Genomic DNA, 18,384 nt, shown 5'->3' on the forward strand with positions numbered 1-18,384 from the left:
TCTGTCCTTAAAGTGTCTGGTTTTAAACCAGATTACTTTTATTAGCTTGGAAAATTTTGGCTTTTGGTTACAAGAAACTTCATGAGAGGTGCACTGTGAAATGTCATTTTATCTTATTTTGCTTTTGTTGTCTCATAGCTGAAATATAAAATGGAAGAATGTTTTCAGCCTCCAAGCCTGGTTATTGAGCCTGATTAACATTACACAACTGTTAACTCATGTAGAATTAGCTGAAGTTGTACAAGCTTAAAATCAGCCCTCCACTAGTCTGTGGCTTTGAAGCCAAAAATAGTGTCCCTATAACAAAACAGAAATCTTTGCTATTTTTCAAACTCCTTAATTGCAAATTCCTACAGAATAAGAACAATTTCATTGTAATTTATTAAAAACAAAACAAACAAACAAGAATGATTCCAATACAGAGGAAATTATATTCAATTTATTCATACTTCAGTCAGCAGATTCTTTTGAAATGGCTGAAAACTTTTTGAGAGATAATACTGATTTTTATTTTTTTTTCTTCCCATATTTCCTGTTTTGGATGTTCTTTTAAGGGACCTCTGATAGGTAAAATATGTTTCCTTTTTTTTCCCCCTGATAAACAGAATTTGTAAACTACTGTGCACCCTAACTAAAATGACATTAAAATTATTTTGCCTCATACTTGCAGCTGCATTTTCTACTGCTGTTTCTTGTTAAATATCTAGGTGACACAAGTTTGCACATTTATGTATATGGATAGTCTGGCTAAAATGAGAGATCTTTATATGTCCCATTTACATAATCATGAAAGGTAGAATTAATACATGAGAAGAATTTAATTTGGGTATTTTTCAAGAGTTAACTGTTTTATAATGACACAAGGAACTTGGTCTTATTTCATACTAAATAAATTGTTAGTATCTGTTTTCAGTTTCCCTGATTGTGAAAGTTCTTTATTTCATTTAGTGAATAGTTCGTGGCCATGTTTAGAAAAAATATTTTGTTAACCGTGAAAGAGCCTTGTTATGGTACAAGTATTTTTTTAAAATATAAGAATCCAGTTTAATCAAAAGTAATTTGATGGTGTTCTCTCTTTCAGGCCTTCCTCCATCCCTTACTGAACTTCACCTTGATGGCAATAAAATCAGCAAAATTGATGCTGAAAGTCTCTCTGGACTCACTAACTTGGCAAAGTAAGAATTAATTTTTTCTTTTCACTTAAAATATTAGTTGAAATTGCAATCACCACACACACAATTATAAAACATAAGTCTGGCCTTCATGAATATTAGAATCATTGAAATAACCATAACTTAGCAGGAAAGGCTTCTAAGGATTTGTGTAGTGACTGAAGAGAACAAACACTTTTTTTTATTTCCTGACAAAACTTTTCATCTGTTTTCAATTATGAGTACTATATGCTCAGAACAACTGTTTATTTGATTTACAAAAAACAAGAAACAAAAAGAAAAGAAAAGAGAACAAAATACACGCACACGAAAAAAAAAGGCCAACAAAAAACTCAGAACAAAACAAAACAAAAAACCCCCCAAAATCCAAACAAACAAACAGGAACAATTAGACTTTTTAAATTGTATCATGCTTCTTTCATTTAATGTCCACCTTTGGTTTATGCAGTTTTCTTGGAACACAGCAATGCTCATGCAGTTTGCCTGGAAAATGAGGAAAAAAGTACATGGGAACCAAAACTTCTTTTAACAGTGGTTCCTTTGTTTCTCAAGAAAGGCAAGTCTGCAATGAGTCCAGGAACATGATTAAGAAAAAAAAAATCATAAAATTTAATTGAAAAATTGTTACTGCCAGAGTGACTTTACTCTGCTAATCTGTGACTAAGTTGTTGAATAAGTTTCTCTAAGTGGAGGAAAATGAAAAAGGACAATTACCAAAACGCCCTTATACAGAATGATTTGTGAATTCATTCACGTCAAAAAACATGTAGTAGAGAAAAATGGTCCTTTACTACAAGTAATTTTTATAACTTAATATTCAAAATATTCTTATGAAAATGGTTTTTAAAAAGACTGATAATCAGACTTCTAACCAGATTACTGGATTAATGGATTTTCATCATTCTGCTTGTCATAATGAGGGTAGAAGACAGAAATCAGAGAAAGATTACTGAGTAACAGGAGTTAACTTCACAACTATTTATAGTTACTTGGACAGCAGTTCAATGCAATGAAGTATATAGTAACCTAATATTTATTTTGAATCTGAAAATTGCAAGATATAACTTAGAACGGCTTTCCAGATCTTATAAATTAGGACATTTCATCTTATATTTTATGTTGAAATTTTATCACAGACTCAAAGAAAAAATCTGTCCTAGATTTTAATGAAAAAACAAAGATATTATAAATATCGATTAGAGGACTATGAAGCAGTTATTGTTTGTTAGAGAGGCTTAGAATAGAGTATAACATTCTTCAGAGAAATTATGAAGAAAACTTCCAAAACCAAAACAAGATGATAACTACTCAGGTAGAGAGTAATTTACATTACTGGAGATGGGGGTTGTAGGACATATAAGCTGTCCTGCAGATGACACAGTTTTTCTGTTTTTCTCATTCACACGTGGAAAACACCACAGGCAGCGTCACATGGACAACATTGTTGGAAGTCTGCCTTAAGACATAAAGTTTTAAACAGCAGATGCCAATGGAGCCCTAAAAATATCTAAGCTTGGGCTGCTCCTATTGTGGCTGTACTGTAGGAAACACCAAGATACTCTGTTAACTGTGATGTGGAAATGTGGAGCTGCTCAGAGCAGGCTCCAGGTTTTAAAGGACCCTCTGCCCTGTGCTTAAGCAGGTAACCTAAGCATAGTCAGAGATGCTCTTTTGCAAAGGTGAGAGGTAAGGAAGAGCATGGATTGCTGAACAAAGAGCACATTGCACAAAACAAAGCTGACAGATGAGGAAAGGAGGGAGCTATGGAAGAGCTCTAGCCCACCATAAAGAACCCCAGCTTTTTTTTATATGTCTAAGTTTTCAGAGATATTAGGACAAGGTCAGACAACCTTTTTCAAGCCTACTCAAGTTTGACAGTCTAATAGCTGCCCTAAAGCACAGATAAACTTTGAGAAACAGGTAATTTTTCTGACTGTTAAGGACTTTTTTTCTGTGTTAAGGAATTTTAAACTGTAAAACGTTTCATGCAAGAGCTTGGTGTACATCTATTGTTCATTCTCTTTCTTTTTTTTGTTTGTTTTCCTTGTAAAATTACTCCTAAGTCTTTCAAAAGCCTTCATTGAGTGATTCAGTGAAAAGTGAATAATATTCTGAAAGTAAACCCAAAAAAGACTTTGCTGATTACATGCAGGAATGAGTTCCAAGAGAACATTCACATTACACATCATTATATGTTACATGTTCATATTACCAACATCTATATTCTAATAAAACTAACTGAAATGTTCTAGCTTCAAACAGTGGAAATTGAACCAAACAAAGGGAGTTTTCAATTAGATATTAGGAAAAATTTCTTTACTGAAAGGGTGGTCAGGCACTTCAACAGGCTGCCCAGGGAAATGGTAGAATCAGCTTCCCTGGAAGTGTTCAAAAGGCACATGGATGTGGCTCCTGGGGGTGAACGTGGTGAAGCTGCATTAACGTTTGGATTTGGTGGTCTCAGAAGTCTTTTCCAACCCTAATGATTCTATGATTCTGAACCCATGATGTTAATAACAGTGTTGAGCATCATGAAGTTTCTTTCAAAAACATAGTGGAAATGATTCAGCAGGGATGTTGGAGAAAAATGGTGAAAAATTATTTGAGAGTTTCTTCAATTTTGAGATATGTTTTTGGTGATGTTCTTCAATGATTTAGAACACTTGGATGAGATTTACTGGAATGCTGGGAAGATGTTATTTATTCATTAATGAAAAAGGAAGTAATATATCAAATGTATGAAGCAAGAATGATTTGTGAAATTCTTCCTTTAATTTCCTATGGGAAGGGCAATGGAGACCATATTCTTTCCAAATCACCCTGTTTTACACAATAATATTGACTTCATCTGTAAGCATAGCCCCGAGTGACTGAGAGTTTTTGTAAGACATTTAGAGGAGATGTAATTGCACATAATTTCATTCCGTCTGGGATTTAGGTCCACTTCACTACAGACTCCTATAATTTCATTCTTTCCCTAAAAGACTGTGCAAGGGGACTATTTTTCTTCAATACACTAATATGAGAGTCAGAGCTGGTTTTCTTCGTGCTGGTCTCCCAGGTCTGACACATCTGCTTGTAGACCTGCATATGTCATGAGCACACATTTAGATATGTGTCAAACAAGAATTTATAGCCCTCTGACAAAACGTGGAGGGTTTTTTTCCAATCTTTTCAAAGACATTCACCATGAGTACCCATCACTGAAATCCATTGTAAACATTCTGTAGAACTTCAGACTGAATTGATGTGTAGGACCCAATTCCCCAAGCTTTCCTAAATCTTGGTATACTCTCTTCAAAAGAAAGTTCATTCTAATAACTTTTAATGAAAATTCTTTATCAAATTCTAGCTAGGAGATGGGACACTGAATTGATTTCTATGTGAAGTAAATTCATGTTGATGTAAGTGGGAGCTCTCAATAAAGTCTCCTTTTTCATTTAATAGTTTGATAGCATTGCCATATTCAAATTAGTAGGATAAGACTATTTGCATTATATGTAATACTAATTAATACTAGGAAACCTCTCAGCCATAAAGATCAAGAAAGGATTTTCAGTCCTGTGATTTTGTTCTGGTTTCAGGCCCTGACTTCTGAAACTGCTACAAGCCACAAAGAATTACAGGCTATTAGATAACTGTGAAGAAGGCTTTCTTTAAAAGTACTCCTCCACAGCAAATTATTTTAACATGAGGTCTCTTCTTACCTGTATTAAATTCTCTTATCAATTAAGCTGTTAAGAAGTCTCAGAGCATTTTCCCCCTCAATAATATTTTTTTTTAAACTTTTTCAGACTGGGTCTCAGTTTCAACAGTATTTCTTCAGTTGAGAATGGCTCTCTTAACAATGTACCTCACCTGAGGGAGCTCCACTTGAACAACAATGAACTTGTCAGGGTACCCAGTGGACTGGGTGATCACAAATACATACAGGTAAAGTTTATCATACTGTCTCAGAGAGCAATAGTTGAAAGATTCCTAATGGTATTTGTGTGTTTATTCAGTCTTGAACAGAAATCTGCACAGTATTTTTAACTTGATGCAAGTTTCATAAACACTTGAGTTATGAAGGAAATGTTGAATACAACAGGAATATTTATTCCAATTGGAATACTTATTCCATTTTTTTTTGTGAAAATGGTTATGGAGGTGTATAGATCTGGCAGTGTACATTCGTTGTCTCTGTATGTCTGAAGTGCCACAAAAAATATGGGATTATTTGTGTACCTTATTTTACTCTTTACTCAAAAAAGAATTTCTAAAATAATTTCTTCTGTTGATTTTTTTTTCATTTCTACTAAATGACATTTTGCAGCCTTTCCCAATAACCTTTCCTTTGTTATCTCACAAAACAGTGCCATCAGGAGGGCAGATAGACAAAATAGGCATTTCACATCACCAGTATTTCTGAAGTCCTTTTGATCAGATATCTAGAAATATTGCCTCTTGGGAGCAATTTAAATTTGTCTTCACCCAGACTAAGATTTTACAGGAAAGAAAGCTCCCAAAGAATGAAGAATCCCAAAAGTGAATTTCCAAGCATGTAGCTTGGAAAAATTCTCCAGAAGTGGTGAATCTGGAGCTAAATAAGATTCATCAGCTACTTTAAATTGTCATTAGTGGTTACTTTGGCTCTGAGTCCTGTATAGCTGCACTCATGAGAATGAAAATATTAGAGCTGGAGAGAAACCAATTAGCATCAAATATATTCTCCGTATGATGTCGTTATATAGCACAAGACAACACAAAGTACCACAACTCCATCAAAAGGGTGCAAGAGAGATTTATTATAGCAACATGTTGCTTTTATATTTTTCAAGATATTTACATTCACTTAGCATACACATTCACTGCCCATTGGTTATAGGAAAGAAGCAAAGTTCTCAGTAGGTGACCAGGGATCCGCGTCATTCTGTGAGCCCACTAGAGAGTCTGTATCTTTTAACTTTCTCTCCTTCATCATGTTGCCATGGTGACAACCTTGGTGTCTTCCTCAGGAGAGATATGGGGCTTTCCTTTATCTTCAGGAAGCCCTTGCTGGCTCACAAGAACAGCACAGAATGTCTTTCCTACTGTATACAGAGCATGCTCCAGAGCCACAGTGCTGTATTCATAATTTCAAATCTTTGGCTCCTCTTTTGGTTACAGTTCCACCAGCTGACAGTAACGTTATTGTGATGGCATTCACAGGGGTCCCAGGATGAGGGAAGAGATGAGAATGTCAAATCCATGTTTCAGAAGGCTTGATTTATTATTTTATGATATATATTATATTAAAACTGTACTAAAAGAATAGAAGAAAGCATTTCATCAGAAGGCTAGCTAAGAATAGAAAAAGAATGATAACTAAGGCTTGTGACTGACCAAGACAGTCTGGACAGCTGGACTTTGATTGGCCATTAATTAGAAACAACCAACATGGACCAATCACAGATCCACCTGTTGCATTCCACAGCAGCAGATAACCATTGTTTACATTTTGTTCCTGAGGCCTCTCAGCTTCTCAGGAGAAAAAATCCTAAGGAAAGGATTTTTCATAAAAGATGTCTGTGACACATTATTAGATTCCCTGCATAGTTTGTGCACTTTCTGTAGAAATTATGTCAATTGGGTGTATGCTAGGTAATTCAGAAGGTAGAGTCAAGGATTTGTTTGGAAAGAAGACATATTTGCATAATGTTGCCAAAACCTATATGAAACATTTAATATGATATAATTTCTCTTATTTGCTGTGATAGCTCAATTTTCTCACTTTAGTACTTGTATGCTTTTCAGGTGGTCTATCTTCATAACAACAAAATTGCTTCCATTGGTATCAACGACTTCTGCCCCCTTGGCTACAACACCAAGAAGGCCAGCTACTCTGGCGTGAGCCTCTTCAGCAACCCCGTGCAGTACTGGGAGATCCAGCCTTCTGCCTTCCGGTGTATCCACGAACGCTCTGCAGTACAGATTGGGAATTACAAATAGATCTCTAGGGATGGGGGTCGGTTGTGTTCCAGCTAAAGTGTCTGTCCTCATAGGCCTGTTCAAAAAACCGTTGCTAACAATTAACGCCAAATGCCAGAAACTTCACTTTTAAGTGGAGATGATCCATTGATGTAGAATAAATGAGACATAACAGATGTACAAGAGCGAGCATACCATCAATAAGAATTGCCCACTGTGCTTTAAACTGACTTATTTCAGCCTTCTTTTCCAGCATGCTTTCTGTGGCATTTTTCAGTTTGCTGAATGCTGCAGGTTTTCAGATTCCACTGTATATGAAATTCGGAGTAAATATTTGTCAAGTTATGATTTATTAAAAAAAAAAAAGACAGTGATTGAGGTTATTTTTATAGCCACACAGAGAAAAATAGCAGAGGGGAAAAAAGACTCTCAAATCATCTTGAGACTTGAGAAGGTAAGAGTTACCTCCTTTAAATTTATTTCAAGCCCTGGAGGTTTAAAAATATCCACTATAAGATAATTCTGAATGTATCTATTTAGCAGAGGCAAATAAAGTTGTTGCTAATGTCATTATTTTTGAAAAAATAAAATAAATTTGTATTGTACACATAGTTCTTTAAAGTTTGCCATTCTTCTAGAGCAATGTTATTCAGAATTAGCCTAACACCATCCTAATGAATAAAATATTGAGTAGTCTGCAGTAAAAATCTTGTAACCTATATCTGGAGCTCAATGACTAAATTTCTCTAGAGAAAATCCTTCTCACCTTAGTCACAAGAGCAGTTTTTATGACTGTACCGCCTTGCAGAGTATGGTATAAGGGTTTAGTAATTGTTATCAATCCATGTATTTAGCTAAAAAAAACCCATAGCAGTTCACTTTTCATTTGTTCTTCATTTTACATATATCAGCATCCTTTACTGGTTTTAGTTTTTAAAAAAAGGAATTAATTGTGAAGTAGAGATATGCAGGCTCCTCTGTCCAACAAATTTGTGGAATTTTGACTATAGAAGCAAAACCATAAGTATAGAAATAGAAGAAGTGAAATAACTGCTATTGTGGACATTGTTGGGACAACATTTGTAGATGTATCTATTTAGAGTGATTTGGAGCCCTCTGTAAATTGGGATTCTTCAACCCATACCAGCAGGTAGCAAGCACATCAAAGGTAGGCTGCACATATCTACTGTCAATCTTCAAAGCTAAACATATACTCAATAAAAACATCACCTGAAAAGAATCTTCTGCAGACTCTTAATACTCCAAAGTCAATCTCTCTAATTTGTAAAACTTATATGTCATTTATATTAAAGAATAATGTAATACAGGCAAACTCCAAAGTGTTTGTCTTTCTTCTTTTGTTTTGATAGAATAACATACATGTGTCAGAACTTTAAATAAGTCATGAAAATTGAACATCTTTGGCATGGTGATAGCTAAAGTAAGAATAAGTTTTGTGAAATTCTTTTGCCTCAAGGAATTTTTCATGCCTGACTCTCATAGGTATTTTTTCAGGAGCAAACAAATATAGTCTTTTTATAGCTGTCATTTATTCAGTAGTAAATAATTGGAAACAATTATGACTCACTATAACCACTACACAGAAAAAGCATGTTTGCACTCTTCTGAGCTATCTTCTTCATATAGTAGCCAATGATTTCTCTGCTTTCTATCTGTTTTTCTTCTGGATTTCACATTTTCAGAGAGTTATTTTTAAATTAAACAAACAGTATATGATATCTTTCTGTCACAGGAGGGAAAACACTCCAGAAAATCATCAGTTATGTTTTTTTTTTCCTTTTGGTTCTTGGTTGGATATTGACTGTTGTGCAGACAGAGACTTGATATAGAAAACTAAGCACTGGCATTTCCAGCAAGAACAAAAGCATTGTCTTAGCCTGAAAAATTCCACAGAGTTTGTATGTACATGGTTACAGAAAGATATTCACACAAAAAATAACAATTATATAAAACATCATGTAAACATATGCACAAACTCTCCATTTCTTCATCCATAGTTTTAACATCTCACATACTAAGGCTTTTGTTTCAAATTAGAACAAACTTCAACAAGTCCAGAAGCAAATATCTGAGTCTGGTTCTCCTCTGTAATACTCATGATATGTCCCATATCAAGCTTGCTGCTTGCTGCTAAAGCATAAGTTATTTCTCATAAAATACATTCCCTTCTAACAACCAAAGGCTGCAAAGATAGCAGGACTTCCCTGATTCCCAGTCTTTCTCAATGAAACAAAACAAGCAAATCATGTAACAAGAGACCTAAGCAAGGTCCTGACAAATTTGAAAGGTAAGCACACTGTTAGTTTTCCATAAGTTGTGCAGCCACACCAATAATATTTGACTGATGGGATTCTATCCATGCACAGCATTTGCAGAGACTTCAAAGCAGCAGGAAGCCCAATACTTTCAAAACTGCTCTTCATATAAATAAAGAACAGATGGTTCTTCCACTTAAAAACACAACAAGGAAAGAAAAAAAGGAAAAAAAAAAAATAAAAAGAACAAGCACAAACAATAGATAAACAATTGGGTGGAAAGAAATAATAGAACTAAAGTAGAAAGCCTTTGGGCCTTGCAGTGCGCCCTCAACTTCTTCATGAAGTATGAAGACAGTAAATGGTCACAACTGTTGGACTCCAAACACATAAAGAATAATTAATACCCTTGTTTTCTGGTGCAGCCTAAAGCATCTCATCCCTTACTGCCAACAAGGGTGTGGCCATCTTTTAGTCTAGTTTCTCCTACAGTGCACCAGGTTATGGACAGTTGTCATATACTCAATTGCTGATATATAAATGACACTAAATCTAATTTCATTTCCAGGTAAGGACCAGCTCTTAAATCCTTGGCACCAGTGTGTTGCTCTCATTTCCAAGACCGTACATTTTTTCAATTGCCTCCACAAACTGTTTCTAAAATTATCTGAGCACAAGGTCTGGTAACAGGTCTTTGGACCATAATTTGGTTTTGGAGGCCTTTTTTTTTGAGGGAGGGGGGAGGAGGCTCGTTGGTTTTTTTTTGTTTTGTTTTTTGGGGGGTTTTTGAGCTGCTAGTGAACCTCTCTCTTATAATCTATTTCTGCTTATGTTGGCTGTTTTTGAAAACTGAGAACATTTTCTACCTCACACTCACTCATGTGTAAAAAATAAGAAAAAGCTGAAAAATTGTGTTTGTTCAAAGCAAGCATTAACTTAATGTATTTCTAATATCATATGCAAAACAATTAAAAAAGATTACAGACTTTCTGATCCCACCACTACTCTGAAGTGCCATCTAGTGTCACAGAGGGACAGTAACAAAGGTACTGTTAACTAGAGAAAACCAAAAGGAAAAAGGTTTATGAAGTTTATGAGAAGAGTGTACTCAAGTTCACATACTCTGTTGTTTTGGTTTTCTCTTTTTATTAAGTCAGAGATGCAGAGCTGTGAAATCAATAATCTTTTTGTACGCCCATAATCAAATACGTTGGCTTTGAACAAGGATAGGTTTTTTTCATTCTCTCTGTATGCACACATTGCTCTGAAGTCATTTTGCTTCAGAGACTTGCCTACGTCTGTGTTTTCTGGGTTGGTTTTCTTTTTTTTTGAAGAGTTGCCCTAATTTAGCTGAAAATAGTTCATTCAAGAAAAAGAAAATAAATTAAAGAGTCATGTTAGTGACAATTTGCAGAGCACTGAAGGGAAATATGGGCTGTGAGATAGAGGTTCCAATATTAACTGCCTCATCTTCAAAATGAAATTATGAGATTCAAAATAGTTGATAATTTTTAGCATAAAACTTTATCTTAAAAATGCTCCAGCAGCTCCATCTGCAAAAGAACAAAGTTTCTGTGGATGTCCTGAAAAGGCACAAAAACTGTTTAGCTGTTTGGATTACACTCAACACAAACACTCAAACAGCTAGACTCATCAATGGCTGCATTTTAAGTGACACAAACCAGCCTTTGGCCTCCTGCCCTGCTTCCTGCTCTGGAAGTTCAGGGCTGTTACTGTGCCATAAGAGGATCAGGCTGGATACAGGCACTACTGAAAGCTGTTTACCCTGCCTGTTAAACACCACACTTTCCTTTCTGAGATTTAAAGAGGTGGTTTCTTCATAACTGTTTTGTCAGGCAGTTTTCTTTCTCAGTGTGTACATCACACTGCTTGAAAGCTTTGGAGATTACCTCTGTGTGGGTGCCTTAAGTCAGCAGACCAGAAGAATGTTAATGCGCTGTTACTGCCTGCTTGAATTGGACTTAAGTCTGCAGGAGGAAGAGTGGGAAAAAAGCTATGAGAAATTTTATTGTTCTAATTATATATTTATTTATATATTTCACACATCTTTTTTAGACTACAGCAGAAAACTAATAACAAAATTATAACAGTGTGATGAGAAGCAGTGATGGTTGTGTTTCTATATCCACAAGTATTTCTGCAGCATGAAACACAGTGAAGAAGCTTTTGAAGAGCAGCAATAATTCTAGGCCTTGCATCTGCAAACACTTAGCCACACAAACAGTTTAACAGTTTCACTCAGAGGAGCTGAAAAAATAGAGATGGGCATCAATTTTGAAGGTAAACAAAAAAAGAAAAAAAAAGATGTCAACTCTTTAAATATAAAAGGCTCTTTTAAAACAAAAAAATCCAGAACTGTCTAAAACACCTCAATTCAGGAATTTTTCATGCCAGGAAATGTCCCAGGTACTTCCTTTGGCTCACTCCCAGAAGGAGAGAAGGTGAATACTTGAAAATTATGATTTCTAGTCATAAATGGCATGATATTTTGTTTAGATGCACAAATATTAATTCATAGATGGGATGGTGTTCCTAGCTTTTTGCAGAATGGACTGTGGAATACGTACTGCTTTATTCTGGATATTCGCTGGATGAAAAGATAGAATGTACCCTCAGAAATTTCACTGATGATACAAAACTGGGAGGGGGGGTTGCTGGCTGATCAGCTGAAGGGTGTGCTGCCATTCAGTGGGACCTTGATAGACTGGAGAACTGGGCAGAGAGAAACCAATGAGGCTCAACAAGGGCAAATTCAGGGTCCTGGACATGGGGAGGAATAGCTCAAAGTGCCAGCACAGACTGGGGCTGACCTGCTGGAGAGCTGCTCTGCAAGGACAGGCCTGGGAGTCCTGGCGGGTGACAAGGGAACCATGAGCCAGCAGCGCCCTTGCAGCCAGGAGGGTCAGGGATGTCCTGGGGTGCACTGGGAAGAGTGTGGCCAGCAGGTTGAGGGAGATGTCCCTGCCCCTCTGCTCAGCCCTGGTGAGGCCACTCCTGGTGCTGTGTCCAGTTCTGTGCTTCTCAGGACGAGAAAGAAAGGGAGCTACTGGAGAGGGTCCAGTGGTGGGCTGCAAAGGTGAGTAAGGGACTGGAGAATCCCTTTTATAAGGAGAAACTGGGGGTGCTGGGCCTGTTTAGTCTGGAGAGGAGAGACTGAGATGGGATCTCACCAACACCTGTAAATATCTCAAAGGTGGGTGTCAGGAGGACAGTGCCAGACTATTTTCAGTGGTGCCCAGTGGCAGAGAGAGGAACAGTGGCCGTAAATTAAACAACCAGAAGTTTCATTTCAACATGAGGAAAAACTTTACACTGAGGGTGGCAGAGCACTGGAACTGGTGGCCCAGTGAGGTTGTGGGATCTCCCTCTCTGGACACATTCACAACCTACCTGGACAAGTTCCTGTGCAACCTGCTCTAAATTGCCCTGGCAACTCTCAAGGTCCGTTCCAATTGTGATTCTGATACAAATTATTGCAATTTACAAAGCTTTCTATGTTCACATTTAACATGAAATCATGCAAAACTTTTCCAACTCTTTATGTTATTGTCTAACCAGCATTGCAGTATATATTTTGTGATAAATCTTATACCTTTTATTCATTTTCAACTAGTGTATTAAAGCATATATTATATTTGAATAAAAAAGCTTTAAGAATTTTGTTGCTATTTCTGAAACTACAAGTTTATACAAGTTACATTATTGTTTCCAGATGAAGACTTTAATTGAGATTAATTAGGCTAGTCCAGCTCTACAGAGTAATTTTTGAAAGTGTTCAAATCCCTAAAGTCATGGAAAATAGGGACCATGTGTCTGTTACTAAGCACATGTTAGAAAGCCCTTTCAGCAGGAAAACTCAGAACCAATTAAAGCTAATCATGTAGCATTCTGCTGCTGAATCCTTTAATCTTTTAATTTCAAGGTATTGAATCTTTGCAGGAATCAAAAGCTTGTAAAGAATAAACCAAATTCCAGAGTGCAGAAAAAAAAAGAAATTTCAAGATGCATAAAATAATATCAACATGAAAGACAGAATAATTCTAACTACTGCTTGCCTATGCTAGAAACTCTAGACGATTGAAATGCTTCAAAAGCATTTCATATTCTCTTCAGAGAATAAACCTTCAGAGGTTTGTCCCTACACATCATTCTAACGTGGAAGAAAAACATGGATACATTGCAATGAATTCCTGAAACAAAGCACTGACTTTGAAGTGTTGGCTAACAGAGAGAGATTGAGAGGTCCCAAACCTCCAGTGACTTAATATTCCATCATGCCATCAAGAAAATCAAGCAAAAAGATTAGCCGTTTGGCTATATTTTAGATTTCTATCCTTTACTGCTCATTTTCAGCACCAAATTCTTAAAAGACATGCCAGTCTTTTGTATACAGGGGAGCCTCTGCATGTGTAGATTACAGACAGATAGGGAAGACTGTGTGAATTTCTCTTTAACAGTTAGAGATAATTGGATTGTGATGGAAAAACTTAAATATATTAGCCCTTTAGTGCTGTCAAAGGACTAAATTACAATGAAGTGGCAATATTCCCTTTGAACTGCCTCGTTAGAATTCTGACACACAGGATTATCACATTTCCTACATCTTAGACTGTGAGAATGGTTTCACACTATGAAAAAGAAAAATGCAACAGCACAAGAATTTTAGATTATTCTGCAGATCTGAGAAAGAAATAGCATTAATAATATGAAATGAAGAAGACATGTGCCATTTACCAAAGCTCTGTCCTACAGAGGAGGAAGCTGGAGATGCTTCTAGCCCAGCTCCACGCTCCCTCACCTTTCAAGTGAGGAAGTTGAGATAAAAAGGCTTTCAAGTCTCTTGGTTAACTCATGGACAGCTTCTGGGCTGGTGTGAGAGCATGTAGTACCTGAACACATGCGAACCTCATGAGGATCAAAGCAATCCCAGCATTGGTACAGACTGGGTGATGAATGGTCTGAGACCAGTCCTGCAAAGAAGGATTTTGGGATACTGGTGGATGAATAATTGGATATGAACCAGCAGTGTGCACTTGTGGCCCAGAAAGCAAAACATATGCTGGGCTGCATCAAAAGCAGCATGGCCATCAGGGAATCCAGGGAGCTGATCCTGCTCCTCTTCTCCACGTTTCTGAAGAACCCCCCTGCAGTTTTGCCTACAGTGCTGGGGTCCTCAGCACAGGAAAGAGCTGATGCAGTGGGACTAGAGGAGAGCCACAAGAAGGGTCAGAGGGCTGGTCAGAGGGCAACTCTCATGCAAAGAAACTCTGTGAGTTGGAGTTGTTCTGAGGAAAAAAAGACTAAGGAGAGACATTATTGCAGCCTTTCACTATATAAAGAAAGCTTATAGGAAAGACAGAAGCTTTTTACCATGGCCTATAGTGACAGGATAAGGTGCAATGGTTTTAAGCTGAAAGATGGTAGAATTAGGTTGGACATGAGAAAGATTTTCCTCAAATTAAGGCAGATGAGACACTGGAACAGGTTGCTAAGAGAAGCTGTGGCTGTCTCATCATTGGCAGTGTTCAAGGCCAGGTGGGATTGGGTTTTGGGCAAGCTGGCCTCATAGAAAGTGTTGCTTATTACAGGGAGGTTGGACTACATGATCTCTAAAGGTCCCTTCTAAACCAAATCATTGTGTGATTCCAAATGCAATATCAGAGCCCTGAGTACACCAGTGGGCTCCTGCTGCCATGACCATCTCTTCCACAGCCTCTGTCCTAGACTTCCACCACTCATTGTCCAAGAGCTACATTTAAGCTCAATTCCTTGTCTTTTCCCTGAGCTTACAGCTGGGTTTCAGCAGGAGAGAGCAGCTGTGCAGGAGGAGAAGGCAAGCTGGGAGCCCGCAGTCACACAAGGCAGGGAGCAGCCTCAGCATTGAGGTAGCAGTGCCCCAGCATCCCATGAAGCACAGCAAAGCTGTTTGGGTGACTGTAACAGGTGTCCCCTGAGAGGGCAGGCTCAAGATCGAGCTCAGATTGCAAGTCAGTGATATAATGCCAGGTACAAACTAGGAACAGCATACCCAGAACAGAGCTGGGACTGGGATTCAGCTGGAATACAGCTGCTTGACAAGAGGTGGAGGCAGTGTGGCTGGAGAATGTTGATGAGGCTGGACTAAAATCTACATCACCTGACTTAATTAGCAACCCAAACTCTGTTCTCTAAAGCCTTGGAAGGCACTTCTCTAAAAATGTTTTGATGTATGTGACAAGTCATTAGCGGTGGCTTTCAAAAGAATGATTTCCTGCTAATTGGTAAAGCAAAGACCTTCCCTTCACCAAGATTTGAATCAAAATGTTGTGGGCTATCACCCACACATCTATTCCCTACTTGCTTGAAAGAGCAGCTCTCATGTGGGCTCCCTGGAAAAGTAACCATTCTGAGACAACACATACCTGATGGGTCTCAGGATTATTCAGTTATGGTTGTGTAAAAAGGTCCATAATAATGGCAAAGATTTAACTGCTAAAACACAGTGTAAAACCCTTTATGAGTGAAGTTATTACAAATATGTGATCCTAGGTCTCATTCTATTTTCATGAAATTGAATAGGAGCAATGGGTTTGCTATACCACAACTGAATAGTTATATTATCTGTGTCTATCTAGAAGTTATCTATGAGGTAAGAAAATCTACATTATAATGTTCCTCTGGTACTGGTACTGCTGTAGCTAAGTTTGTGTCAGCAGTTCTATGTGAAACCAGCTTTTCCACTTAAATATTATTCCTCTGCTAAATCTTGGAATCAGAACTTGTTTCTCAAGCATATTTGTTTCTCCTTTGAAAATTAAAAATAAGCCATAGTATCTTCTTTAAAACCTCAGTGTAAGGCAAAAGTGTATATAAATACAACCACGTACATGCAATCACACATAAACTTTGAGAAAATGGTGGAAATAATGAAATATTAATTTGATAAAATTCAAATTGTGGATCAGGGTATGTCAGCAAACCTTAGGACCTGAATGTCTACTTTCTTATTGATGGCTTAGGTTATGTTTTAGAGTTTAAAGCTACATTTATGTTATTAAGTGAAATCATGCCATTTTTGAAGCCTGGAACACGACTTAGTGTCATCTCTGTTGTAAGACTTTCTTGCCTCATGAAACACAGTGGCTTAATTTAAGTTCTCTGTTGAGAGTGATAACTCCCAAACTCTGGCTAGGAATTGTTTAGTTCAGACTAGAATCATGCAAAAAAGCCCATTCTGATATACCAATACTGCAAAGAATAACTTGCCAGTGTCGGGGACATTATGGGATTTACTAGTGTAAGTAAAGCCTAAAGAGGAGAGAAGTCATCAATTTCCTTTTATACAACTTTTTTTTTCCTAACATTAATATTTTTCATTTATCTACCCAAATATCGAAAATGCTGTTAATCTGCCTGTTATCTGAATGCTTTCCTTATTTTTTCTTAATCAGTTGTAATGCCTTCTGCAATCTTTCATGGTAAAGTTTATCTCTGGGTTTTTATATCTTTGAACAGCTGATAATATGGCATTCTGATCTGACTGAGACTTGGGAAAACTTACAGTATTTGACTGCAGTACTTTACTTTCCATACCTACAATGCAGAAGACATTCCAACCCAGTTGAGAAGAGAGAAGGGAAGGCATTCCCTCTGAGTTAGCTTTCTATCACTATTCCAAAAGATGCAGCATCTTTCAAAATGCTGTTCTGTTTTGTAGCATAATGTACTTATGTATTTATATATAATATATATATATATATAAAAATTAAAATATTATGGAAGCATTAAAAGGTCTACTGGGAAGCTACAGGGCCAGATGTTGATTCCAGTTTTGGTCCAATTCAGTTTACCATTTAACAAACAGACACACACATAAAAATTTACAGACACTGAATTATCCAAATACAATAACTAGGTGCTTGCTGAAGTCTGACAAAATACAAGATGAAGAAAAAAGGGTTAGTCTAAGTAGAGGTCTGAAATCTATGGGAGGTGAACAAGTTTAGTTGGCGAATGCTGTATCCTCCTTAAAACCTTGCAGGATGAGGGAAAAAGTGCAGCTGGGCCATGCTTGACTTGGATGAGATCAGCTTAGACCTTAAGCACATTTGTGTCCATTCAAAATAAGTTTATGAACACCTGTGACACAAAATGTCTTTAATAGTTTCTCTCCTTTCCAATGTATACAACTTATACAGTTATATATGAAAAGCTTTTCTTGACTGAAAAAAAGAAAACTGATCAGTGAGGCCTCAGGTGATGGTCTAATGGAATAAGAGAACTTTCTTCTAAGTTTTATTTGACCCTTCAGAGAATTGCTTATTTTAGCTTTTTTTACTATTGCGATTTTTAGAGGTGGTAAGAAAATGGAAAATACCTGTGGGTCATGGCTGCTTCCAGTCTCATACATCCCATTTTGCTTGGCTCTATTTTTGTGACATTTCATTGCAGATATTCTGCTGAATACACAGCTAAGAGAAGACTGTGGACAGAATGGTTGGAGAGTACTCTTCAGACAGTTTACACAAAGCGAGGCTATTACTTAGGAGACTGATTATTTCCTGGACTGGAGCTCCAAGGGCACAATTTAGTTTCCAAAAGATAAGGGTCTAATATCATTCTGGATTGCTTATATGTGCCTGGCATCCTGCTGCTACTTCAGGACAGGAGAGATCCCCTCAGAACCCCGAGTGACAGTAGCCAGACCCCCTTGGCTGTGCTGTGCAGCCCAGGCCATGTCAGAGAGCAGTTAGATGGTTTTGCACTACCTCACTGAAACCCCTTGACCACAGGCAACTGCCTAAATGCAGATGTCTTGCTATTAAGCAATGGGAGGTTTTTTGCTTTGCCATCAGCTACCCTTTGAAAAGTTAAAGTCCTCTTCCATAATCTATAAAGGTGAACACCTGAGAGACTCTCAAATAACTCTGGATGCCTACCTTGAGGTAAGTGAGTTCTGTTATAGTGTCTGTGTTGGACAATTGAAT

General features: G+C 37.2%; 1 protein-coding gene across 1 annotated transcript in view; it reads left to right on the forward strand.

The window, feature by feature from the left end:
- Window positions 1-8,454, forward strand: part of DCN (decorin) — a 38,793-nt gene extending 30,339 nt beyond the window's left edge. Inside the window, exons 6-8 of the mRNA XM_030959418.1 lie at window positions 1,082-1,175; window positions 4,967-5,105; window positions 6,948-8,454. Of these exons, the coding sequence (XP_030815278.1) occupies window positions 1,082-1,175; window positions 4,967-5,105; window positions 6,948-7,142 (428 nt within the window). The 3' untranslated portion in view covers window positions 7,143-8,454. The remainder of the gene's footprint in view (window positions 1-1,081; window positions 1,176-4,966; window positions 5,106-6,947) is intronic.
- Window positions 8,455-18,384: the final 9,930 nt, after the last annotated feature.

The sequence above is a fragment of the Camarhynchus parvulus genome, chromosome 1A (assembly GCF_901933205.1).
Source record: "Camarhynchus parvulus chromosome 1A, STF_HiC, whole genome shotgun sequence".
NCBI lineage: Eukaryota > Metazoa > Chordata > Aves > Passeriformes > Thraupidae > Camarhynchus > Camarhynchus parvulus.